General features: G+C 45.0%; 1 protein-coding gene across 1 annotated transcript in view; it reads left to right on the top strand.

Moving 5' to 3' along the window:
- Positions 1-9,006: 9,006 nt before the first annotated feature.
- Positions 9,007-25,802, top strand: part of LOC109567008 (E3 ubiquitin-protein ligase RNF146-B-like) — a 45,674-nt gene continuing 28,878 nt past the window's right edge. Inside the window, exons 1-2 of the mRNA XM_070800605.1 lie at positions 9,007-9,107; positions 12,015-12,159. Coding sequence (XP_070656706.1) covers positions 9,007-9,107; positions 12,015-12,159 — 246 coding nt within the window. The remainder of the gene's footprint in view (positions 9,108-12,014; positions 12,160-25,802) is intronic.

Here is a 25,802-nt window from a genome sequence, read left to right as displayed (position 1 = left end):
TTCTTGAAGGGTCCCTCCAAAGACACGCTGACCACTAGGCACCCCACTTCAGCACAGTGGCCAAGGGTATGTGCTTCAGAGCCAGAGTGTCCCGGCAGAAATCCAAGCTCTGTCACCTATGACCTCAACCAGGCTATTTAACTTCATTTGGAACAAGGTTAGTGGTTGGACTCACCTCATATGATGGTGGTGAGATTTATATAAATGAGTTCTTCTAGTAAAACCTTCAGAACAATGTCTGATCCATAGAAAGTGTTCCCACATGGCCTTGGTATTTAGCTGTATGCCACAATTTTCAGGTGACCTAGAAGCCGGATTAATATTAAATTTGCCAAAACCCTGCCTAGAAAGCTTGTGCTGTCCAGCCTTCATTTAAGTCAGGCTTTCTCCCTCTGGGGAACAAGAGTAAACACATTGAGAAATGAAGGTGTTCCCTAAGGCTCAAGTCCACTTTGAAATGCTGAGTCATTTGCAGAATCTTTTACAGGGTGAGACTCTTCACACTGAGTGCTTTAGACTGGCATTCGCAAGGGAGTATTTCCTGGAATTTTATTGGAAAGTGACTCTGAGGGACAAAGTGGAGTGAGCCAGGGACTAGCAGAGGCATTTTCCTACACAGCTTCCTGAGGTGAGTGGTTGGGGAAGACATCCACCACACGGGGCTGGCCCCTGCAGGCAGAGCAGAAAAGATCACATGCCTGCAACTGTCTAATGTGATGAATGTACTGGAATCAGGAAGAGAAGCCTCTTCTTCCCGCGATGTCCCTCCATAGCACTTTACTGACAGAGCTTAACATCATGCTTGCTACAAAGGAAAAATGCTAAAATGGTCCTGCCCCAGGAGGCACAGCAGGTAATGGAGGATGGACTAGGGCTGAAGGATAAAGGTAACTTGAAACTTGTCCAAAGGGCACCAGAAACACTGATAACATCAGTCTAATGAAGGTCCAGAAATGACTCTCTACCATCTAGCTGCTGCTTCTGTTATATTTGCCTAAGAGGCGAGATTTAAAAACCAGACCTGGGGTAAACCTCCATGGAGGCGGCGGCAGCAGTGCCTGTGGCCGCCCCCTCTGCCACCTGAGCCGTGCTTCACCGCCGCTGCCACCGCGTCGCAGCCGCCGTGGGACCCATGCTCCCCGAACTCCCTGGGGACGGCCATGGCCAGGTGGGCGGTGGTGGCCGGTGCAATCCCGGCCCCCTGCTGCCCCCGCTCAGCCCACGCCTAGAGGCCGCCCCGGAGGCCGTGGCCAGACAGTCGCCAGGTCTAAACACAATTAAGAAGTAGAACTGCCATATGACCCAGCAATCCCACTGCTGGGCATACACACGGAGGAAACCAGAATTGACACGAAGAGACATGTGTACCCCAATATCCATCACAGCACTGTTTATAATAGCCAGGACATGGAAGCAACCTAGATGTCCATCCACAGACAAATGGATAAAAAAGCTGTGGTACATATACACAATGGACTATTACTCTGCCATTAAAAAGAATACATTTGAATCAGTTCTAATGAGGTGGATGAAATTGGAGCCTATTATATAGAGTTAAGTAAGCCAGAAAGAAAAACACCAATACAGTATACTAATGTATATATATGGAATTTAGAAAGATGGTAATGATAACCCTGTATGCAAGACAGCAAAAGAGACACAGATGTATAGAACAGTCTTTTGTATTTTGTGGGAGACAGCGAGGGTGGGATAATCTGGGAGAATAGCATTGAAACATGTATATTATCATATGTGAAACACATCGCCAGTCCAGGTTTGATGCATGAGACAGGGTGCTCAGGGCTGGTGCACTGGGATGACCCAGAGGGATGGGATGGGGAGGGAGGTGGGAGGGGGGTTCAGGATGGGGAACATGTGTACACCCATGGCTGATTCATGTCAATGTATGGCAAAACCACTACAATATTATAATTAGCCTCCAATTAAAATAAAATTTTTTTTTAAAAATTAAAAAAAAAAAGAGCTTCTACAATAACAGCAGATGAAGATCCACTAGTAAATTGATCAATATTTTTGGCTGGCCCTCCAAAGAAAAGGTTAGGAAACTGATGGTCCAAGTAAGTTAGGTGACTGGCTTACGTTACACAGTTTGTAAGTGAAAGAGCCACTATATGACCAGAAAAAATTCATAGGGCTCCAGAGCCCGCCCTCATTTTCCTCATCTGTAAATAATAAGTTGGCCACCTCTGTGACATCAGATGTTCCAGATTAAAAAAACATGAATAATAATTTTGAAAAATGAATAAGCCTGCTTTTTCCCATCTAAAGAAAGCCCCTCTAAGTAAGCAGCTATGACACGTGTGCCTCAGGAGTATGGATATTACTGCTGTGTGAAACATGCTGATTAAAATCATTGTTTCTGGAAAACAAAAACAAAACCCAGACCTAAGCAGCCTAGTCTATAGTTCAATTGTCAAGATCAGGGTTATTAGCGAACTGTTTGCAGAGCAATGAGTAAGTTAGCCCGAGAGTAGACGTGGCACCAGTGCTGAAGGCTCAACACTCAGTCGTTAATTAATGTTAGGTTTGGAGATTCATCTACTTCTCTCATAGTTATCTAAAAGAAACAAGGACGTATAAAGGTTTATTCACATGCTCTTCTGTTTCCTTCTGACTGAGCAATATTCTAGCTGCCAAGATTTCCCTTCCAGCAACCTGTCCATCATCAATTCTTTTCCACTTTGACTCCTCTCCTCTCTTAACCAGTTTCAGACAAAATGTAAAATAGGGAGCCCTCTTTCTAGGGCTACCCCTAGGGTATGTGGCTGTTGGAAAATATTTTTGCAGAGCACCTGTCTGTATATAAACAACTTGATCAAAAATGCATTACAAAATTCATGGAGCCATGTCCATGAATAATGGGTAGAATAATGGGTAGAAAAGAAGGACTTATTGATTATCTTCCCATTAGTGCATGTGAAGATCCTTTGTCTTGTGTACTATGTGAGTGTCACTCACCACCCATCAGTGTCTCAGCCCGATTTTGGTGGCCCGACCTCATGTGATCCTGTGAAAGAATTGCTGTGCCAGCCAGCGGGAGCACCCTGCTCTCCAACCTGTCCTTCTGGGACTGGGTGCCACTCCAGAGCCAGGGGCTGACTCTATTAGCCTGACTTCTGGAGCCCCAGAGGACTTCTGGTCTACCCCACACAGGGAGCAGAGGGCTGGAGTGTGCTCCTGAGAGAGAGGAGATGAGGACTGGACCCATGAAGGCCACAGCCTGGGCTTGGGACACCCAGTGCGGATGACATGGTGGGCCCCAACAAGTACCAGGGGTCATCAGGGAGGGCCATCTTTCATGGAGGGCACTCCATTCACTGGGTCCTGGGGCCTGGAACCAGCCACAGGATGCTGCTTCCCTTATCCAAGGGCTACAATGCCTCTTTTCAGGTCTGGCTCACTGCATCTTTGACCATGGAGACAAAATTCACTCTCTTTGTTGTAACTGGAGATAGGCAAAGTGGCTGAGCCACAGCTTGTCACACAGTGAGCTCATGGTAGGGCCACAACCCTGGTCCCCAGGCCAGTGACCACTCACTCTTTCACGCCATGTGGCGTCTGATGTTCTCTTGCTCTTCCCTGAAACATTCAATGCCTCTTTCTGTTTCCTGGTATTATGGACTGAAGGTCTGCCTCTCCCCACTGTCCATACCTGAAGTCCTAAACCCCAGTGTTGCTGGTTTTGGAGATGGGACCTCTAAGGAGGTGATTGAGGTGAGATGAAGTCATTAGGATGGGGCCCTGATCCCAAAGAATTAGTATCCTTCATTCATAAAGAAACATAAGACAGCTAGTGCACGCTACCCCCAGTAACGGGCACCAAGAAGAGGCCACGTGAGGACATAGTGATGAGGCGGCTGTCTACAAGCCTGGTAGAGAGGCCCACCAGAAATTGAATTTTCTGGCACCTTGATCTTGGACTTCTGGCCTCCAGAACTGTGAGCAGATAAATTCCTGTTGCTGGGGCCACCTGGCATTTTGTGGTATTTTGTTATCGTGGCCTTGGTTTCCTAGGGGATGTTCACCCCCTTCCAAAACCAACTTCCAGATCCCTCTCAGCAGATCTTCAAATTCTCCCCTTGTCGTCTCAGTCCTTCAGAGGCTTGCCTTCAGTTAGCACCCTGATACATAAACCCACAACGATGGTTATTAACATCATAGCTTCTAGCTAAGATATTTAATCAGGACTACTTCTGGATAATCCCCTAATTCCAAAGACTGGTTTTAACAGTGGACTTGTAAAACATTAGGACAATCAGATTGAGGAAGTCAACTGCTTACATAGGCCTCCCAGTGGGCCCTTGAACCCCTGCGAAAAGCAGCTGCCTTCTCTCTCGTGAAGGCCTCAACCCTAACTTCCAGACTATAGCAAGCCTTTTGCTTTCAGTATCCAGGTGAGGAAAACTTATATTCCTACAGGGAATAGGGAAAATAATTCTACTTAGAAGTATCAGTCATTCATTACTGTATCATTTATTTGAAATTAGGCTATTACATATCATGTTTCATTTGAGTAACTGAAATGGAACTTAAGTACTAGTAATACATTGGGTTACAAGTGATAGGAAAATTAAACTCACAGAATCTTAATAAGAATTTATTTTTCTCTTAAAAGTAGGCAGATTCTGGCTTTGCTTTAGCAGCTGAAAAACAGGGACTCATTCTCTTTATACATTTTCACCTTGTCATCCTCAGCATGTTGGCTTTTGTTCTCCTGATTGTGCCTCATGAACAAAAGTGACTGCTGCAAACTCAGAAATCATCCTTCATTCGAGGCTGAAAAATGGGAGGACATGTCCGAACTGTGCCCAGTGGCCTCTACTAATTGTTAAAGTAGGCTTAGAAAGTAGCTATTTAGTTTTTTAACCTAATATAGATGCTGAGTGAGCCATGACTGGAAGAAATTAATTTGTGTTTAGAGATGGTGCTTTTCACAAAATCAACTGTTAATGCTAAAATGTATGGAGTGATATTTGTACATGATATCTTGGAAGTTTTTTGTAAATAATTCTAATTGAGAATTACTTCCTTTTCTCCAATTATAAAACTTGTGCATTTTTGACTTGCCTGTAGCTAAGATACAGAAAGCAGTGGCAGGTCATTATCCCCACCACAACAGAAGAAACTGAATGAACTGCAACAGAACACGTTTTAAAAAGAACATCGGCTACTGGGAATAAAATAGGTCTAGTTGCTAGGAGTCGGACACGACTGAGCAACTTCACTTTCACTTTTCACTTTCATGCATTGGAGAAGGAAATGGCAACCCACTCCAGTGTTCTTGCCAGGAGAATCCCAGGGACGGGGAAGCCTGGTGGGCTGCCGTCTATGAGGTCACACAGAGTCGGACACGACTGAAGCAACTTAGCAGCAGCAGCAGCAGCAGCAGAGGAACTGAATGCCAGAGTAGAAAGATCTCCTTTCCACTCTGAATGCAGATCTGTAGCTCTCTTCCTACTTTAGGTATTTGACAAGTGTGTGCATGGGCTCAAAACTGGACTCAATATTGCACAGGAACTATGAAAGAATAAAGAGAAACAGAGCTTTTGAGGACTGGTGTGAAAGCCAATTCTGGAGCATTCCTAAGGCAAAGACACTTTTTTCCTGCTGATTTCTTGTCATGGCAGCTTTAATGAGTACTTTGGTGGTAAGGGAGGTGCAAGCTGAGCTTGCAAGGAGAACAAAGTTCCTTGCACTCTGAAGGAGCACAGATGCCAAGATCATGCTGAAGAGAGAAGTGCAGGATAAACCAAGCACACCTCTCGCCCTTGAGACATCTGAACCAGAGGTGAATTGACTGTAACAAAATCTACAGCCTTTCCCCAGTGCCACCGCTGGCTCCATCATACTGATCGGCATTTTATCTTACCCTGGCTGCCTGACACAGGAAAGAGCAAATCCTCTCTGGGGGGAAAGAACACTTACTTCAGTCTTTACACAACTTTTACACACACAGTTTCTGGCAAGTAAAAAAAATAATTACAATACTTGGGGGGAAAAGGGGGACAATCATGAGAAAAAAAAAAACAGGATAAACTGATGACCCAGATATTATATTTAACAAACAAGATTTTATGACTATTATAATCATGCTAAAGAAAACAGGGACAGAAGGTGAACAAAACTGATGACAAGATCTTGGGAGAACTTCAACAGGGAAATGGAATCTGTTTATCTATCCCAATGGATACTCTAAACTCTGAAAAATGTAAAGAACTTACTGGGCAAATTTAATATGGCATCACCAACTCAATGGACATGAATTTGAGTAAGCTCCGGGAGCTGGTGATGGAAAGGGAAGCCTGGCATGCTGCAGCCCGTGGGGCCTCAGAGTCGGACATGACTGAGCGACTGAACCAAACAGTCGGAACTGAGCGACTGAACCGAATGAGAAGACACAAGTACTGAACTAAAACTTGGGTCAATGAAATTACCCAAACTTTTAAATAAGCACACAGAGACAATGGAATTTAAAATAAAAACCAACATAAAAAAACTTGTGAAGAACATTGTCAAATCACGTATGTGGCTGAAGTCCTAAAGGAGACAGGAAATGGGGTGAATGCAGTATTTGAATTTTCTAAACCTGACAAAAGATCTCAATCCACAGATTTAAGAATCTCAGTGCATCCCAAGCAAGAAAAATGTAAGTCAAACTGAGATATATCACAAGCCAAATCCTGAAAACTAACGAGGAAAACTAAGTAAAGGGGGCAATCTTTAAAGTAGCCAGAGGAACTAAAAGACACATTAACTTCAAAGGAACAACAAGCAGATTGATAAACTTTTTAACAGAAACTCCAGGATGGGATCCATATGGCAATTGAATATGTTTAAGGTGCTAAAGGCTCTCATGTTCTTAATTCTGGGGAAGCTATCAATTAGAAAGGAAGATAGTCAAATAGAAAAATAGATATCTGAAGACAAAATCTAGACAATTCATTTCCAGCAGACCTAGAGTTAACAAGTACTAAACAGAGGTCTTCTAGCTGAAAGGAACAATCTGTGAAGGAAAAGAACTGCAGAAAGGAAGGAAGAGCCTTGGAAAGGATAAATTCATGGCTGGATATATAAGGGCGTTGACCATTTAAACCAACAATAACAAGGACCTGTGGGATTTAGATCCAGTCTATGACAACCCAAGTGCAAAGGGCAGAAGGGAGTAAATTTAGCTGTACTTGTTTACCATTCTACTCATGAAGAGGTAAAGTTTATGAGCGATGTAGATAAATCAAGAATGCAGATGGTAATTGCTAGAGTAATCACGAAAAGCAGAAGAAAAGCTAAACACCTAGCAGAGGAGGGATAATGGAATGTTAAAATACTTAATCAAAATAATCAGAAAAAGGAAGAACATATGAACAAACAGACGTGACTGATAGGAACTAAGTAAAACCACACAAATCCAACAATATCAGGAATTACCTTAAAAATAGAAACTGACTAAAAACTTTCATTTTAAGAATGAATTTTATACTGGGTTAAACAGTAACATTCAACTTTATACTGTCTAAAAGAAACACACTTTAAAATATAAAAAAAAGCCCTTATAAGTTGAAAATAAAAGGATGGAAAAAATAGGCAATGCACACACTGACCTATGGGGCTTCCCTGGTTGTCCAGTGGTTAGGACCCAGTGCTTTCTCAGAGGCGGTGCAGGTTCAGTTCCTGGTTGAGAGCCCACATGCCAAGTGGCGCTCAAAAAAAAATACCTTGTTTGCAAAATTAATAGCAATGGAGGACATTTGAGGCGAAAATACTATTAAAGGCAAACATTTCATAAGCATAAAAGGGAAAATTTAATGGGAAGACATAACCATTTTAAATGATTGCATTGAATAATATAGCTTCAAAATACTTAAAGCAAAAATTGAATGACCTAGAAGAGAAACAGACAAATCCATCCTTGTAGTTGCAATTTTTAATAAACTCTTTGTGTTTTACAGTACAAGCACACAAAAAATCAGTGAAAACCCTCAGAAAACTAGAAATAGAAGGCAAATTCCTCAATATAAAAAGGGTGTCTATAGAAAATGCAGTTATCAGACTAATGTCACCAAATTGAATTATTTCCCCCCTAAGCTTAGGGAAAAGACTAGAGTTTTGACTCCCTATTCAACACTGTTTAGGAGATCCCACATAGCACAAGACCACAAGGAAGATGGAACTGCACAAAGAATGGAAATAGAAAAGTAAAAGTATATTTGGAGATGAAATGACTGTATTCAGAGAAAATCCAAAGACACTTAATAAGTACCATATCTAATGAATTTATCAAGATCACCAGATATAAGGTTGACATAAAAATTAACTGCATTTCTACACACCAGCAGCAGTCAGAAAATAAAATTAGAAAAATAATGTTTACAATAATATAAAAAATATCACCCCCCTAGAAATAAATTTAATGAAATAGTTGTAAGACCTCTACACTGGAAGCCATAAAATGTGCTGAGAGATATTTAAAAGGAACTAAATAGAGATTTATCATTTCATATACTGAAATATTCAATATTATTAGGACTACAACAATCTCACATTTATCTACAGATTCAGTTCCAATCAGAATCTCAGATTTTTTTGTGTGTAAAAGTTGACATGCTGATTTCTAAATATACATGGAAATGTAGCTAACCTAGCATGGTCAGATCAATCTTGAAACAAAGTCTGAAGATTTACATGACCAGATTTCAGGACTCAGCAAAAAAACTCATAAAAAGTTATTGGCAGAAGGATATAAATTAGACAAACTGAATGGGATGCAACCCCAAAATGGGTGCACACATATGTGGGCACTTTAAGACAAAAGCAGTAAGTACAATTCACGAGGGAAATTATGCAGAGAAATCGGGTCTCTCTGTGGAACGATATGAAGCAGCCACATAGATTCTGGTGGATGACAGCATACAAAGCTTAAACTGAAAACACAAAGGAACAATGGTCCTCAGCTGGGGGAGACAGTTGGGGGGGTTGCTGGCCGTCACAATGGTGAAGAGGCACTCCAGACATCTGGAGGCCATGGATGCTGCCAAATACGCTACAATCACAGGAGAGCCCCCAAAACAAGGAACCGTCGCACCCAAAACGTGATCAGTACCACCAAGGCTGATAAGCCCTGGTCTGGAAGGAAGAACAGAAGACTCTTTGTAACCTCAGGTGGACAACCCAGTGGTGAACAGATCATAAGAAAAACTGTCCATAAAATAAAGAATGGACAAGTTTGGTTTCGTTTGAATAAAGCCGTTTTTTCTATCAAAGAAAAGGATGAGGTAAGTTACAGACTTGAAGACGAGCTACGTGATCAATCCACACTTCGGACCAGGACTCTGGCAGGCAGACTCTAAAAATGGTCCCTCTAACCCCTGATTCTTGGGATTCAGGATCACACCCTTGGGCTATCTTCCCTGGAGTTGTGTGTGAGGTGGAGGGGGGCGGGTTGTAACCTGGGATGTGTGTGAGCGTGCTCCGTGAGCCTGCGAGGAGACACACTCCCTGGCTGGCTAAAGGAAACAAGTCTTCTGGAAAGGAGGGAAGAGCAGGCTACAGGCGGCAGCGGCAAGAGGCTGAGGCCCGCAGGCCAGCCGACAGCCCACGTGGACCGGGCACAGCTGACAACCCTGAGCCTGGATGCATGTCCTTCCGCAGATGAACCCCGATGAACCCACAGCCCCGACCAGCACCTCGACTGTAACCTTGTGTGAGGCCCTGGAGGGAAGGCCCGGGGGAGCCAAGGCCAGACTCCTGGCCCATGTGAACCCTCAGGCGGGGAGCACGTGTTGTGCTGTGTCACCGGGTGTGCGGCAGTGCTGCTCTGCAGTAACACGTGCTACAGATTCACAGCCAGGGTGCCGCCTACATGTGCCTGACACAAACACCACCCACCCAGCACGTCCACAGCACTTGAACCACCCCTTGGCAGGAATTCCAGGGGCTCATAAACACACATTTTCGGTGCTCAGCATCACTCATATCATGCCATCACAAGGGAAAGCCACAACGAGACATGCTACATGCCTACAAGGCTAAAAGGAGTAAGACCGCCAATTCTGAGCATGGACGAGGATGTGAAGCAAACACTGAATTCTTGGGAAGTATTGCTTAAGAGTTTTAAAAGAGCAGCCACTTTGGAAAACCTTTCGGCAGTTTTTACTAACAAACCAAGCATCTGCGCCAGGGTTCCACAAATGACAGCCCATGTGCCAAATCCAGCCTGCCACCTGCTTTTTAAATGAAATTCCATTTATGACTTGCAGAGCCTGAAGTATTTATCTGGTTCTTTACAGAAAAAGTGTGTGCTGATCCCTGGTCTACACTATGTCTCAACAAGGCTCTTCCGCAAAATGCATGTTCGAGGGAGTTTATTTAAGTTTTATACTTTAACAGCTTCAAGCCAGGAAGGGAAAAAAACTGAAATTCCCACCAAGAAAATTCCCATATATTCACATATGGAGTACTTTACAGCAATTAAAAGGAGCAAAGTATTGGTAGATGTAACATATATGATGCTCTCACAGGTTGAGCAAAAGACACCAGACACAAAAGAGAACCATGTAGTTCCATTTACATGAAATTCAAGAACTAGTAAAAATATCTGACAGAAACTGGCACAATGGAAACTGCTGGTGGTGGGGTACAAGGTGCCTAGGGGAGTCTTCTGTAGCACTGCAAAGTCAACGTCGTGACCAGTGCGTAGACACTGGTTACCATGGCCCTCAATTAGAAACTGCATTGTCTCCTACTGAAGAATATCTGGAAAGTGCAACAAAATTTAACCAGACATTGAAAAAGCAGGCACGTTCCCAGCATTTAGAAGGCAACTACTCTCAGGATTTTTCTTTACTTTTTTCTGGTCTTTTTTTCCTTTTAACGGTTTCAAACCTACTGAGAAGTTGCAAAAACAAAACAGCCCTTTCACCCAAGTTCCCCCTTACCACTATGTATTCTGGGATGTATGCCTCCCTACCTCCAAACAAGAATGCTCTCCTCCACTGCCACAGGGCTTCCTTTTAAAACAAGACTGTCTGAAATTAACCAGAACCCCAAATGGTACTTGATCATTTTTCTGACGATGCACAGTGACTCAACATTAACTAGTATTTAACCGGAGCTAGGAGGGGAGGGAGCCCCCACCCACAGGCTGCGTCTCACAAGAGTACACATGGGTGGGGACAGGGCATTTGTCCTAACTGCAAGACCAAATGTTAAGTTTTGGTCTCTGGTTTGATTTCAACATTGCATTTGGTGGCGAGCAGCGTTACTGGTGCAGAAAGGCTCTGGAGGATGCTGACCGCAGTGCACGCCCATGGCCCTTCTGTTCTGGAGGCTGCAGACTGGCTCCTAAGCAGTGTTTTGTCAAACATTCTCTTCAGGCCCTTCTGTAGGAGTATAAAATAGTCCCCACACGCCACAGCCCTCAGGTCACATCTGCTTTACAGGGTGTCTCAAGGGTGACAATCCTAAAGACCCTAAAGGAAATCAACCTTGAATATTCACTGGAAGAACTGATGCTGAACCTGACGCTCCAATACTTGGGCCACCTGATGCAAAGAACTGACTCATTTGAAAAGACCCTGATGCTGGGAAAGATTGAAAGCAGAGAAGGGGACGACAAAGGATGAGATGGTTGGATGGCATCACTAACTCAATGGACATGAGCTTGAGCAAGCTCCGGGAGATGGTGATGGACAGGGAAGCTTAGCATGCTACAGTCCATGGGGTCACAAAGAGTCGGACATGACTGAGTGACTGAACAACAACAGCAACAAGGGTCACAGGCTTTTGTTCATCCTCCAATAGGGTCTCAGTATTAGGGAACCATCAGAGAGGTCAATGTCAGTCGCCATAAGTGAGAAAGGAGTCTTTGGGCAAGGGGTGTTTCAAGGGCCCACTCTTCTGATCATCAAATGATACAGAAAGCCCTGAAAGCCAGATGAGGTGTGTATCTGTGGACTGGTTGGGAGGTGGTAATTTGCCATAATTATCTTGCCCTGTAGTATCAAAAAGCCCGAGAGCAAGTGGCTGTCTGCCAACCCGAGCCGCGCCAGCATGGGGAGTGGGGACGACTGGACACCTTCGGGGCAGATTTCCTTGTTGGAGAGACTGGCTCTGCCCAATGGCTCTTTCACTGACAGCACGATTGTTTGTGTGGCTGAAGTCCTTCTGTGCCCACTTTACATATTTCATGTTCAACATTGGCCTCAAATTCTCTACCAGGGTACTGGCCGCACTGTAAGTGGGTCTCACAGCTGCTGGACAGCACTGCCCATTTTAATTCAGATGCTCAAATATTTCTAGATTTGGCCTGTGGGGGCCCCCTTCAGGCTGGCTCTTAGTCTTTTTGTTCTTATAATTCTTGGAACCTTTTTGCATTTTCTGGCAAAAAAAAAAAAATTGTACTCTTCCTAATCCACTGATGGGATCAGCTATTTCTCTGAGGAGCTCTGGTTCTTTTTGTGAAGGAGGACATTTAGAAGACAAGTCTGATCTGAGCACTCAAGTGTGCTCATTGCTACTGGGTTTCCATTGCTTCTAGGCCTGGCCAGCAGACGGAGATGAAAATACACACCTGTACACAGATACAGACATAGATAAAAACATCCACATACCCACAACACCTGTAACTGTTTCTATATCTATCTGTACATGTATGTATCAACCATTCTGGAGCTGACACCAATACATCTAATTCTGATTCAATACTAGTGTTATTTCTAGCCTTGCTCTTTTCCATGTTGGTGAACCCCCTCTCAGATCTGATCAGAAGACTTTTTTTCAACTGAAGTTTAAGTCGGTGGGAGGACAGTCAAACATGTGAGCCTGGGTACCAGTGAGGCAACAGACACCACACGGGAGTAGATCATCAGTGGCTTTCTGTAACTAGTTTATGCATAGCTCAGCTTGTCTAAGCAGAACAGTTTCTGAGTCCATAAAGGCTCGGTCACTCTTGTTGCACAGACTGAAGTGGGATGTGGTAGGACCCAGATGTGGGCATTGGCAATAGCAATGCCAGGACCCAGGAGGTAAAGAGAGGTAAGCTCCCACCCCCTGCTGCCGGGAGCCACCACGAGAGATCCCACCCATGACAAAGGTCATGCAGAGAGGACCTGACAGGCAAAGGCAGATCAGGACTTGAGGGACTCCCCTGGACCTGCTCGAGCATCTACCCCAAAACCAGAATCTGTCTGTCTACTGTTTATTATATCATGCCTTTCACCAACTCTTCTGACATTAACAGGGGGCTATCCCTGATCACCTTTCTCTGAAGGAAATCAACTTAGAGCTCTAGTTAATAAGTCTCCTGGGCATAATAGGAGTGTTTCAATTCAAACCTCTCAGATGGCTTTCTAACTTGCCTGACAGGTTTATCCGGACTCTTACAACTATGCATGTGATTGTTTACAGCCTCCCAACCACGAGAGGCACGGGAAGCTTAAGATATTCTAACAGTATAGAGCTTCTCAGGGAGTTAAAAATTATTAGAATAGAACTGGTGGAGGATTTCATTGTTGAGCCAATGCTTGCTGCCAAGTTTCCATATCCCTTACCCATTGTGTCCTTGTGTGTATATTAATTAATATAGTTGGTATACAGGAAAAATAGGTAGTAGCCTTGATGTTAACAACTTTAGACCCTCGAGGTAATAAATTCCTTCCTTGTTACACCCCACACCTTTGCCCTATAGGAATGCAACTTTATCCAGTGCTTTCGGGGAGTGGCGCCAAACTTTAGAAAAATCACCTTTGTAGAAAAAAACTTTTCTGGTTGATCAACCTTTATCAGAGGAAAAAATGTTAACAGGCCTCCTGGCCAGAAGATGATGTAAATCACCTAAAGCCTTTTGCATACGATAGGTTTGCAGAAAGAAAGCCTGGTCTCAATAAGGGTCAAGGACTGCTGACCTTGCATGACTCCGCACCCCCCTATTATCCTCTATGTACAACTGAGGATATAAAAGTTCCTTTTAAAAATAAAGTTGCAGGCCTTGCTCACCAAAGCTTGGTCTCCCCGTGTCATTCTTTCTTTCTTTCTTTTTCTCTCTTTCTTTCTCTCTTTTTCTTTCAGGATGACTCCTTGGAGCACAGGGGCCCTCTGAGTTCACTTTTTTTTGCCTGGGCTTCTAAGACCTGATCGGGAAGGCGCCCTGTGTCTTCACCAGGGAGAGGGCATCCTGTGTCCTCATCCCACCAAGAGGGCACCTGAGGCCTCCGTGAACAGAGCAAGTTCCATGTCAGGAGCTTTATTGGCTTTCTGTGTAAACCAAGGAAGATCAAGCATCTTTCTCTCCCCTTTACTTTTAACTCTTTCTCTCTCGCTGACGCCATCATCCTGAAGGTATCCCTGGATCCTGCTGGGGCTGGACCCCAGCACCCTGCTCCTGAAGGAAGTGATTCTTCACACTCAGTCTCCAGCCTAACATTGGAAGGCTCCAGACTGTACTGGCCTACAAGGGGTAGGCCTGTTCCTGGCACTCTGGGGACCTCCTGCAGCATCTGGCAGCTTGTTTCAAGATTAAGTTTATTGGCAGACCCCTACCTCCTCTTCAGGCAGCCAGAGCCTGACTCCTCTGCTCTCCAAGGGGCATCACGGTGAGGAGGCTGGATTGCTAGGGTCACATTCCAGAATCTAAACCAGAGACAGCAGTGATTAGCCTGCTGCTAGAGCTTGGCTCACAGACATTTTGTTTAAGCCATTTTTTTTTTTTTCTTTTTAATTCTGAGTCTTCAAATAAAAATCAGATTTCTGACTTCTCTTGAAAAATATGAAGATGTGACAACAAGGGCCCCACGTGCTTATGCATGGACCCTCAGCTCGAATTGAGGAGGGGCACGTTTCCCCAGGGCTCCACGTGCCCCTGCCAGGTCTCCTCCCATTGCCCTTCACCGTGGGAGAGTCTTCTCTGCATGGCTGATGCGGATTGCTGCATCAGAGGGTGTGGGAGTGTCTCTTGCTTTGTGTCTGCCTTGATTCCACAGTCTTGTTTCAGGGCCACCTTGAGCCCACCAACCTTCTGGAAAGCAGAAGCCCAGCACCCCACAGCTGAGGCCAACTTTGGGCCAGTTGGGAGAGATGAAGCCAGGAAGAATGGTGGTGTACACCAAGACTGGACTTCAAGTTCATTTTTGAGACCAACGTGGAAAAGAAACCAGGCTCGCACAGCATATCAAACTGCCCAATCCCCCATGTACCCAGTTAGCACAGGAAGCACAAAGAGCTGAGGGACATAGAGAGGTAGGCTCAAGCCGCACTGTTTGCTTTTCTGGGTGCACACCTGACCCCATTTCCCAGACAGCCCTCTGGTCAGAGGGGGGTCATGTGAGAGCCAGGCAGACACCCTTGTGGATCGCAGTGATGGACACAACCTCCTAGCCTCGCCCTTACTCCTCCTCCCTCTCCCCACCTTCCACTCAAAAGCTCTTTCTTTGACTAAGGAGTCACAGATTCAGCAGAAGATTCTGAGGTCTGGAGGATGGATGAGCTGCAGGTGAGGAGGAGCCCAGGTCCCCGCCATGATCATGCAGAGCAGAAATTTCCTGCTCTACCTCCTCATTGGACTCCAATGAGAGCAAGAAATAAAATGTCTATGGTTTTAAGCCATTGAGATTTGGGGTTAACTGTTAAAATAGTGTGTCCTGACTAGTAACACTGGCCTTGACTAGTACACAGAGATTAAGGGTTTAACCAAGGTACTTTCAGAAAGAAAGTTCAGTTTCTTTTGTGGTCAAACTTCTCAAATAAATGTTACATAACCAAATACTTTCAAATCGCTTCCATCTAATCATAGCCTTTTTACCAATAATCTGGTTTGTGTTTCTGTGGTGCACTTGCCAGAAATTTTAACTGCCAGATCCAAAATACTTTCCAGCTCTCATTTTACTTGTGCTCCTGTGGTATTGGACACTGTCAACCACACTCTTTTTCCCAAAGCTCCTCCTGCATCTCTCCCCACGCCCAAGAGGTGGGCTGTTCCATCCTCCAACTCCATCACCACTTACTAGCATGTGACCCTGGGCATGTCTTGGGTTTCACTTGGCTCACTCACTTGGGGGCTTCACTTGAGAATTCCATAAGATAATGTGCTGCTGCTCACTGAATGAACGCAACGAGTAAATGGTGTGAAAGCCCACTGAATGTTAGCTGCTGTCACTGTTATTAATCACACAGTGTCTTTGCTTTTCTTCTCCTGTCTCCTCCTCTGTAAAATGTTTTGGTTCTTTTTTCTCCTCTCTGCTCCCTGACTGCCGGCTTTTCCAAACTTACTATCTCGAATCTTTTCACATCTCCTTTCTCCTCTGTGACTGACAAGTTTTTTATGTCAGGTTCTGAATGTTCTACCAAGTTTTATTTCCAGTCTGGGTTCCCTATACCTCTTCCATCATGGGTCATCAAAACAATCACACATGCAGAATAGACACACACAGAACAGACGGGATTCAGTGCTTTCCTCTGGGCACACCCCCATCAGAGACTGGATCTGTAAGGAAGACTCCTCGCAGACCTGAACTGTCATGTGAATGGCACCCCACTCCAGTACTCTTGCCTGGAAAATCCCATGGACGGAGGAGCCTGGTGGGCTGCAGTCCATGGGGTCAAGACTGAGCGACTTCACTTTCACTTTTCACTTTCAGGCATTGGAGAAGGAAATGGCAACCCACTCCGGTGTTCTTGCCTGGAGAATCCCAGGGATGGCAGAGCCTGGTGGGCTGCCGTCTATGGGGTCACAAGGAGTCGGACACGACTGAAGTGACTTAGTAGCAGCAGCAGCAGCAGGTGACCCAGCCATGGCACAGCCCGATGATCTGGCAGAGGTTCCTGAGAGGACTGTGGCTGCTCACTAACTTCCAACACCTTCCTACCCTTCTGGGTTCATGACTCGTGGTCCCCCTAGTCGTCTCTCCCAAATGCAGCATTCAACGATTATTTCAGTTGACTTATTTTTCTTTAGAATGGATATTCCCAGGGTATGAGCCACACAATATCTGACTTAAAAGATACTTCTCAAAAGGAGACTAAAAATTAATTTAAAAAACAAAACAACCAACCCTGTTGGGAATTCCCAGAGCACGTCAGGAAGCCAACGGGCTTGGGGAAGCCGGCTGTGGAGAGACCTGGGGCTTGGGTTAGCTCAGCTGCCTCCAAGCTCACGTGCACACTGGGCTGAGCCCAGTCTGTGAAGTTCCCTCGGCTGCCATGGGAGGGGGCTCAATGGGAGCAGAGAGGAAGGAGCCCCCATTGCCTGGAGCCCCCCGCCCCCAGGGGCAACTGGGGGATCAATCAAGCCAGAAAGGGAGGAGCCAGCTCCCTGAGAAGCCATGAGGTCTGTGTGGTGTCCCAGGAATTAAGACATCTGAGAGGTTTCACAGAGATCGGCTGGTCAGCTACACAAAGTGATAATATGTCTAAGAGTGTGTTCATTCGTAGGGCAAGTCCATTCTAAGAGAGTTTTCTGGATTACTGGCACCTACCTAAGGGTTTTGTGTTGGACAAGTCCTGCTAAGATCAGTGAGTAGCAGTGAACAAGAACAGACACGGTTCCAGCTTTTGTGACCGAGGGACTGGAGGGGCTGGGGGTACCCAGAGCAAATGGAGACCTAGGAGGGACAGCCAAGAGGGACAGGCACGTGCCTCTGGGCTGAGGGACTGAGAGCATGGAGCAGGAGCTGGTGGGGAATTAGGTGGTTCCGAGTCCCTTAGGATAGCTCTCAAAACAGAAGAAGAATGCTCGAGAAACTGCCCAAGAGGGAGCCCCGGGCATGTGAACTAAGTAGAGAACCCTCAGAGGAATCCTGCCTCTTGTTCATGGGTTCATGGGGGTGACTCTGGGAAACAGTGCTGGAGTGAGCTGCTTCCTGTCACTCAGATTCCATAGGAATAAACAAACTTGGCACCTTTAAAGAAGCGCTTTCAAAATGTTTTGAAAGGAAATGCTGGGCTGGGCGGGGGGGTGGCAGTAATCTCTGTGCCCACTAAAGCTCAGCAGGAGGATGGCGTGTGCATGGGTTGGAGCCCTCAATGGGATGACTGTGGTGAATTACAAGGCTATCTGCCCCGTGGCCATGGGCGAAGGCCGTGGAGCAGAGAGCGCACAGTGGATGTCCAAGACCCGGGAGCAACGAGCAGACTTGCTTTGTTTAACCTACGCAGTGTTAACAGAAAACCGAGGAAGTTGCCAACATTTAAAAATAGGGGGATGTAGCATAAAACATGGATTTTTAGCTTCTTTTGAGAAAATGGAGAGTCTGAGCAAATAAATTGGCTGCACACATGGAGCTGTGTATTTCTACACCATGGCAGATTCATCCATTGATATCACCTGCATGGCCCTTGCAGAGACCTGAGTTGGTAACCTTTTGCTATGGCAACTGATCATTCAAGCAGGTACTTTTTTTTTTTTTTGGCTGAGAATAAACAGATTCTGGGGCTTCCCTGGTAGCTCAGCTGGTAAAGAATCTGCCTGCAGTGCAGAAGACCCCAGTTCAATTCCTGGGTCAAGATCCCCTGGAGGAGGGATAGGCTACCCACTCTAATTTTCTTGTCTGGAGAATCCCCCTTACACAGAATAAATAGAATGCTTGGGGCTGGCCTTGTCTCTGTCCACACTGGTTCCTTGCAATATCCAGAGTCTCTCTGTTGCTTCTGCCAGAGCTCTGCTTGTGCCCTTTTGGCCATGCTGAACTACATTTCCCGGAATCCTCCTTTCCCCATGCTTCCTGTCAGCTCAGCTCTGAGGAGATTCTCTCCACAGTTGGAGGACAGAAGGGGGCAGCCATTTTGTAACACACACACACTTTCCAATCTGTTGATCCATCTTTCTGGCCTGAAGCAGCAATGTGATCTTCAACTGCTCTCCCGCCCACCTCCCCACCCCTTCCCTATCCTGGAAACTTCTTCCATGTTCTCTGACTCCTGGGTAAGCTGTCCTTGATGAAGGACCTTGGCCTCTGCAGGATACTCGTTACCTAGGTCAGAGGCAACAAAACCCAACGTGGGTGAGCTAGTCCTTGTGCCCGTGGGGTTCCAGCCTACTCATGACCTTCCTTCCTGACCACCAGCTTGGAGCTCTGGACTCTACAGCAATAGACATGGAGACAACTTTGCAGAGACTACTTACTGAACCACCATGAGTATGTAAGCCAAGTCCCTTGAATAAATCCACATGTATTTATGTCTAATTAGTTTTGCCTCTCTGAGAAAACCTTGATGACACTACACAATACTGTTCGCTGTTGCTCTCCCAGGGCACAAGCCTTTATCAAGGCTGGAGTCCCAGGGTCTGGGACAGGGCCTGCCGACATATATACCTATAGCCTCTCCTCGCTAAGGCCCTGTGTTACCCAGTCACCTTCCCAGAGATGTGCCATGCTGTTCTGTGCAGCTCCCCACCAAGGCAGGATCTATGACTTGAGCCCCTTTCTTCGTCTGGTAGGGATCCCACTGCATGACTCTGTCCCATCGCCTTCACCCTGGAGTATCTAATGACACTTCTCCAGTGATCGCAAACAACAGGAAGAAGCCTTGACTTCAGGCCACTTCTGCTTTTAACCTCACTGAGGAAAGCCAGTGCAACCTCTTACTTCCACGGAGTTGAGAGGTCTGTGTGCGAGGAAAAAAATAAAGGGAAACAGCATAAACACTCCAATAATTATCCAGCACTAAAGATGTGGATGGAGATGTGTTCCTTTGCTGGTGGTTCCTAAAGCCAGCTAGTCATTCCCAAATTATACACCTGCTAGGGTTGGGAACAGGGAATCTGTTTGTAATTTAAAAAGCTCTGTCAAATGGTTCTCTTATGCACAGATGAATGAAAAGTAACTGTCTTCTACCATATTATCCATATTCAATGCCAATTCTCTGAGTGGAACATTTTGATGGCAGTGGATAGCAGATAACAATAATTACCCTAAACTAGGATCTGGTATGTTGGCTACTCCATATGGCTAAATATGCATTTGAGTGAGTTCTGGAAGCTATGAGAGGCAGTATCTTATCCAATATTCTTATGTAATTGGGAGACAACCCCATGTGTGGGAGAACACAGCACTGGGGATTCTAATCAAATGAATACATTTTAGGGTTAGGTCTAGACATCACTGGGGCTGCACCTCACAGACTTGAGGGGAGGGGGCCAGAGTTGGGGGCAGCCTCACTTTTGCCTTTGTGCCTCCTGGTGCAGAGGGGAGGAAGCATTCTTGCAGCTGTGGGTCAGACTGCATGGAGCTGCCCTGGCAGAATTCTAAGAGGCTAGGGGAGTTTCAGTTCACTGGGGAAAAGAAACACAAAAGAAACAGGCAGAAGCATGACGATGGTGATGGAGACTGGTAAAAAAGTAAAGCCTGTCTGGAACACTGCACTGAGCTGGGTTTCAGCAATAGCATGCCTGATGGACACGAGAGCCACAGGGCTACGTGCAACAGTCAACTGGCCAGAGAGACCTTCTCTGTGAAGCAATGGAGTTGCCAAGGGAGGTTGTCCAGAGGAGGTTGTAGGAAATAGAAGACAGAATAACTAAAGATAAAAAGGTTGAAATTGACAGAAATAAGAATGTCCCCCAGTCTTATGCTAAAACACATTTGAAGAGGGAGTCCAATGAAGTCTTTACAAAGAGATGATTGAGTCCGTGCTGCATTCTGGGAACTTTCCCCCAAACTTTCTTTGATAAGCCAACACCATCACCTAGTGCTGAGAGCTCCAGAGAAAAAAGCCCCACAGTGTGTGGGCGCCAGACCCCAGCCCCGACGGGCGCCTGCACAGTGGGCTGGAGACAACTACTCACACAGGAGATGGAACTCGAGAAACTAGTTTCCAAACTAATACTGTCTCATCCGAGGAGGCTCCTATGAGCACCAAAGAGGGACTAGACAGTTCTGTGAAATCCGTGTAATAACAGGAATTTGGGGTGGGGGGGTATTTTGGGTATCCAATTTATTGAATTCAGCTTCTTGCCAAGGAAGCTGGTCTCAAAAGAAAAGCCATTTTCTAGGTGGGCTTTTTAAAGGAATGTTCTCTGCAAGTCCCTGCAACAGCAAGGGTAGGAAGCTATGTGTAAAGATGCCTTTAATCACCTGCTACACTGGCTAAAAACCAGTAGAACTCCCTGGAAACAGTCTCCGACATGAAAGAGATGGTTGAGAAAGAAGGCTCTCCTGCTCCAGTGCTACCTGGAAGCTGAGTCACAGCCATGAACATTGGTGAGCAGGCAGAAGAAATCAAGAGCTTAATTCTACTGGCCTGGAGGTTATACATTAGTGGTCAATTAACACAGCTCTGTTGATTACAGAGCCAGCAGAATCGTGGCTTACCTCTGCCTCTGAAAGTACTGAGAAAACACACAAAGTTTTCTCCCCCAAGGTTTATTTACCATATGCTAGTGCTGCCTCTTGGCTTCCCCTCTGCATAACTGACAAAGCCTAAGCCTGGCTGTTTAAGATGTTTAACAAGTTAGCGATGAGAGGTCAGGACAAGGGAAGTGGGTCTGGTGCAGACTGGCTATGGGAGGGAGCCCAGTGGGCCCTGAGGAAGTGCTGAGTCAGCCCAGTGACTTTTGTAGTTCGCAAAAGTTACACCTCTATGGGCAAGTTGAATTTTGTTGAGGGCTAATTTTGAAAATGATAATGAATTCTTAACTGAGAATGTATTGGCAAGTGGCATTTAGGATTTACTTAAATAGCCAACTTGCTGGGTGCTTAAAATACTGTGCAGTAACCTTCCACATCAACTAGCCAGTTTCCTGCCAGCAGGGAATCATCATGGGTGCCCAAACCAGACTCGGTGTCCTGGGGGCACACAGCGCTGAAGTTTAATTTCCCAAGAAGAACGCTTCGGTGTGGAAAGAACTTGTAGTGAAAAGTGAAATGACAATTCCTTGACTGCTTCAGAATCTCCACAATGACTATGAAAAGTGTACACAGCTGATCCTTGAATCACGCAACAGAAGATCATCCAAATTTTTATTCTGTTTTTTCCTCTTAGAATTGAGTATTTGTGCAGAAAAGCATGGTTTATGCCAATAAGAGAAGTTTTGAGAAAGCCTCTTTCACACCTTTTTGAAACCCCGGCTGAAATCTCTTCCCTTGCCGCAGATGGTAGAGACAAGGCTCAAGTCTATCAAACTCCACTCCATGTCTTGCCTGACATCCCTGCTCTGTTTCTGTCTGCAGAGTCAGGAAAATGTCTAATGTTTAATATCTGAATACAATATTTGATGTGTACACAGTAGAAGTATTCAAACCTCGAACCAGTATTGAAACCAAAAGACAATGGTTTCTTGATCACAGACTTGGAAATGAATGTAAACTCTATTTTTTGTGAAGTGTGTTTTAAAAACTCCTGCCCCAAGATCACTGTTCAATGGGATCAACTGTCAAATTTATTCTAGTACAAGACCAAAAAAAGGAGAAGCCTGTCTAGTTACGGGAGGAGGTGTGACAGCGGCTTTAAGGCTGTATTCTATGTTAAACTATATGATACTGTTCTTAAAAGAATCTATAAAAATTGCTGGGCAGCTTTCTCAACAAAAGGTGTGTACAACAAAAGGGAGGAAAGCAGGGCCCCCAAATAAGGCTCTTAAATTGTTGGTAAAGAGAGGGGAGAACTAGTATTCTGTTAATATTCAAAAAGAACCTCGTTTCAATAGTCTTCACCTGACATGATACTTATTTTCCTCAAAAAAAAATAAAGTCCCTTTTTGAATTGTCTTCCTGCATATATTTTTACAAACATTGTTTTCTTCATCTCTGTGATGTTTTCCTGTTTCATTTAGCGACTTCTGCAGCATGGATTAGATGTTAACTTACTATATTAATGTGTGAGAGGAAAAAAATTATTTAGTACATGGGAACTTTAATGAACAAATGTTTATTTTCTTTAAGTTTTGGAGTATAATTGTGTTTGGTGTTTTTTGGTTGTTCATAAAAAGGAAATTAAGTCTCATTCTTCTAAATATTAAGGAAGAAACTGTTACAGATGCAAACTTCAGAAAAATAATGGGGGAGGGCAGAAGCACCAGAATATTTACTAGCAAAGTATATTTTTTCTTTGTTGCTGTTTTAATAGTGGCAAGAACTGGGCAGGACTCAGGAAGTTCTAGAAGATGTAATAAATTTTACTTTAAAATGAGAATGTGATTTTTTTTTTTTTTTTTTGGTATGCTACTTTTGATAAAACTTAAGTGATTTGCAGGACGGTGGTGGTGGTGGTGGTGGTGGGGTGATGGATATATCTAGTTTCAATTCCCATTATCTTTATCAATTGTTCCAGACATAGGTGAGGATTAGCTGGGTTAAGGGTCCAAGGTTAAGTCAAGGTTACAGTGTCCTGATTTGAGGCAGAGCTGTGGATCAGACTGAGACCTCAGTCAGAGAAACTGCCTCAGCAGTCAGTCTCTGAGCCACTCTTGAATTTTAAAGTGCCCCAGAGTTTTTTATTTTTTGAGTATTTTGATGGAGTACTGATAATTTATATATTCAGTGTGTTTTAATCAATCCCAGTCATTCTTTTTGATGCTCACAGTGTCCCAGATTTAATCACTGGGGGCCCTTCAATTGGCTACTGTTCATTTGGCATTACCATTAGTATCAGGGTACTTCTGTGCTTTCCAGAACAAAGCTCACTTTCTTCACTCCCTATCCCAGACCTGTAATCAGTAAATTCTTGTTTAGTAGCATGAGAATACAACACTATTTTGAAACCAAACTCGACACCAATGGGAAGCCAAAGGAGACAGGGCATCATCAGGTGACGTATGCTCGTTAAAACGTTAAACTCGAATCTGGGTGATGTTTTAGCACCTTCTTCCAGTTTACTAGAAATGCAGGGAGCAGGAAATAAGAGTTAAATAACATGGGGATGAAAGCAGCAGACAAATCCAGACTCTTAGGCCACCTATCAGACGTGTGGCCTGGTTTCTTCAACAAGTCAATGTCACAAACAATGTGGGGAAGACTGTCGCAGATTTGAAGAGACTTAAAACATGCAAACACGGGGTCGATACTTGAATTCCATTTTCCAAGAAAAACTATAAAGCCATTCTGGGAGTTGCTGGGGAACTTTAATATAGATTCACAATTAGATGATACTAGACAATTATTAATTTTTTGAAGTATAACAATGGTATTGTGATTGTTCAGCTAAATATTTTTTGGTAATACAGGCCAAAATGTTTAAGGGTAAATTTAATGACATCTGTAACTTAAAGTGCTATATAACTATATATTACACATTTAGGAAGAAGATATGGTAAATTCAACAACTGTTGAAGGAATGTTGGACCTAGGTGATTTATTGCACTATTTTCCTTTTCCATAGAGTTACTTTTTTTTTTAACTGCTAAAAAAAAGTTTTAAAAAAGGGATATAACAAACTCCCAGCCTTTGGGACACAGGAAGCTTCTTGCTCCTGAGAACATCATGCCAAAGTTTCTTCCTGCCTTTCCTGCCCAGGAGATGGTATAACCAGGCTTCCCAGCCTCCAAGTCAGAGGTCTTTCTCATCTCCTCTTCCTTCTTCAACCTTTTCATTCAACAAGTACTACACTTTTTTTCCAATTACCTTTTCCAAATATACTGTGGATCTGCCCCACCCGTGGCCACTATCCCAGGGTAGCCCAGGACTGACCTCCCTCCTCAGTGATCATCTGTTCCTCACATCAGTTTAACTCAGAGCCATCTTTGTAAAGTCCAACTCCAACTGCACTGCCTCTCGGTGACTCCCCATTGCTTAGAGGATAAAGTCCAAGCCCCTAGCATGGTGTGCACTGCCACACCTCCCAGCCCTGCTCCATCGACATGGAGCTGGGCTTGTGTGGTCCCCTCTTTTGATGCCCTTTGCGTCCTCCTCTGCCCCTGGCCAGCTCCTCATGGGCATCCTGGAATTCCTGACGGCAGGAGTCCTCCTTCCCCAGGACAGCTCCTCAGACCCCCTGCTACCTCACTGGGCTGCAAAATCCCCCATAATAGCATGTTTACACTGCTGTTACTGTATCTGCTCGCAACTGTCTGAGGCGGTGGGTGTGTAGGGACTGGAGCCAAAGTGCCCTGCTACCCACCTATCCTTGTGTGACCCTGGGCAAGTAACTTAGCCCTTTCATGCCTGCCACCTGGTCTACAGAGTCAGGGTCGTAATACCAGAACCTAACTTACACAGTGCTGAGCATGAAGGGAGCCCAGACGTGTCAATCTTGGCAAACAGTGCCTGGTCCATTACAAGCACTCAATAAGTGTCAGCTATTAGTATTATCTCCACTGTGTTCCTGTTGTTCCTGTCTTCTCACTCCACGGCGAGCTCCGTGAGATGAGAGGTGGTGTTTATAGATACTGCCATGTGCCAGGCACGGTGTTAAGTGCCTGCACCTCATTTAATAATCCTCACAGATGAGCTGAGTGCCAATCCTTTCTCCCCGCTCCTGTCTACCCCTCCTTTCCTGCCTCCTTCCTTGCCCCCCGCCCCTCCCTCCTTCCCCTTGCCCTTCCTTCCTTCCTTGCATACACATTTTAGTGGCTTGTGTGTGCTGTCGGGAGCCAGCACGGGAGACCCCACCCATGACAAGGTCATGCGGGAGAACTCTGATGGGCAAGGCGAGTCAGAGCTTGAGGGGGCCCCCCCACTGGACCTGCCTGAGCGTCTACCCCAAAACCAAAATCTGTCTGTTTTACTATTTTACGACTTTCACCAACTCTTCCGATATTAACGGGGGGCTATCCCCGACCACCTTTTTCTGTAAGAAAATCAACTTAAAACTCTAGTTAATAAGTCTCCTGGGCATAATAGGAGTGTTTCAATTCAAACCCC

The sequence above is a fragment of the Bos indicus genome, chromosome 12 (assembly GCF_029378745.1).
Source record: "Bos indicus isolate NIAB-ARS_2022 breed Sahiwal x Tharparkar chromosome 12, NIAB-ARS_B.indTharparkar_mat_pri_1.0, whole genome shotgun sequence".
Classification (NCBI taxonomy): Eukaryota; Metazoa; Chordata; class Mammalia; order Artiodactyla; family Bovidae; genus Bos; species Bos indicus.
The sequence above is the reverse complement of the archived record's forward strand: the minus strand, read 5'-3'. Positions and strand labels throughout refer to the sequence as shown.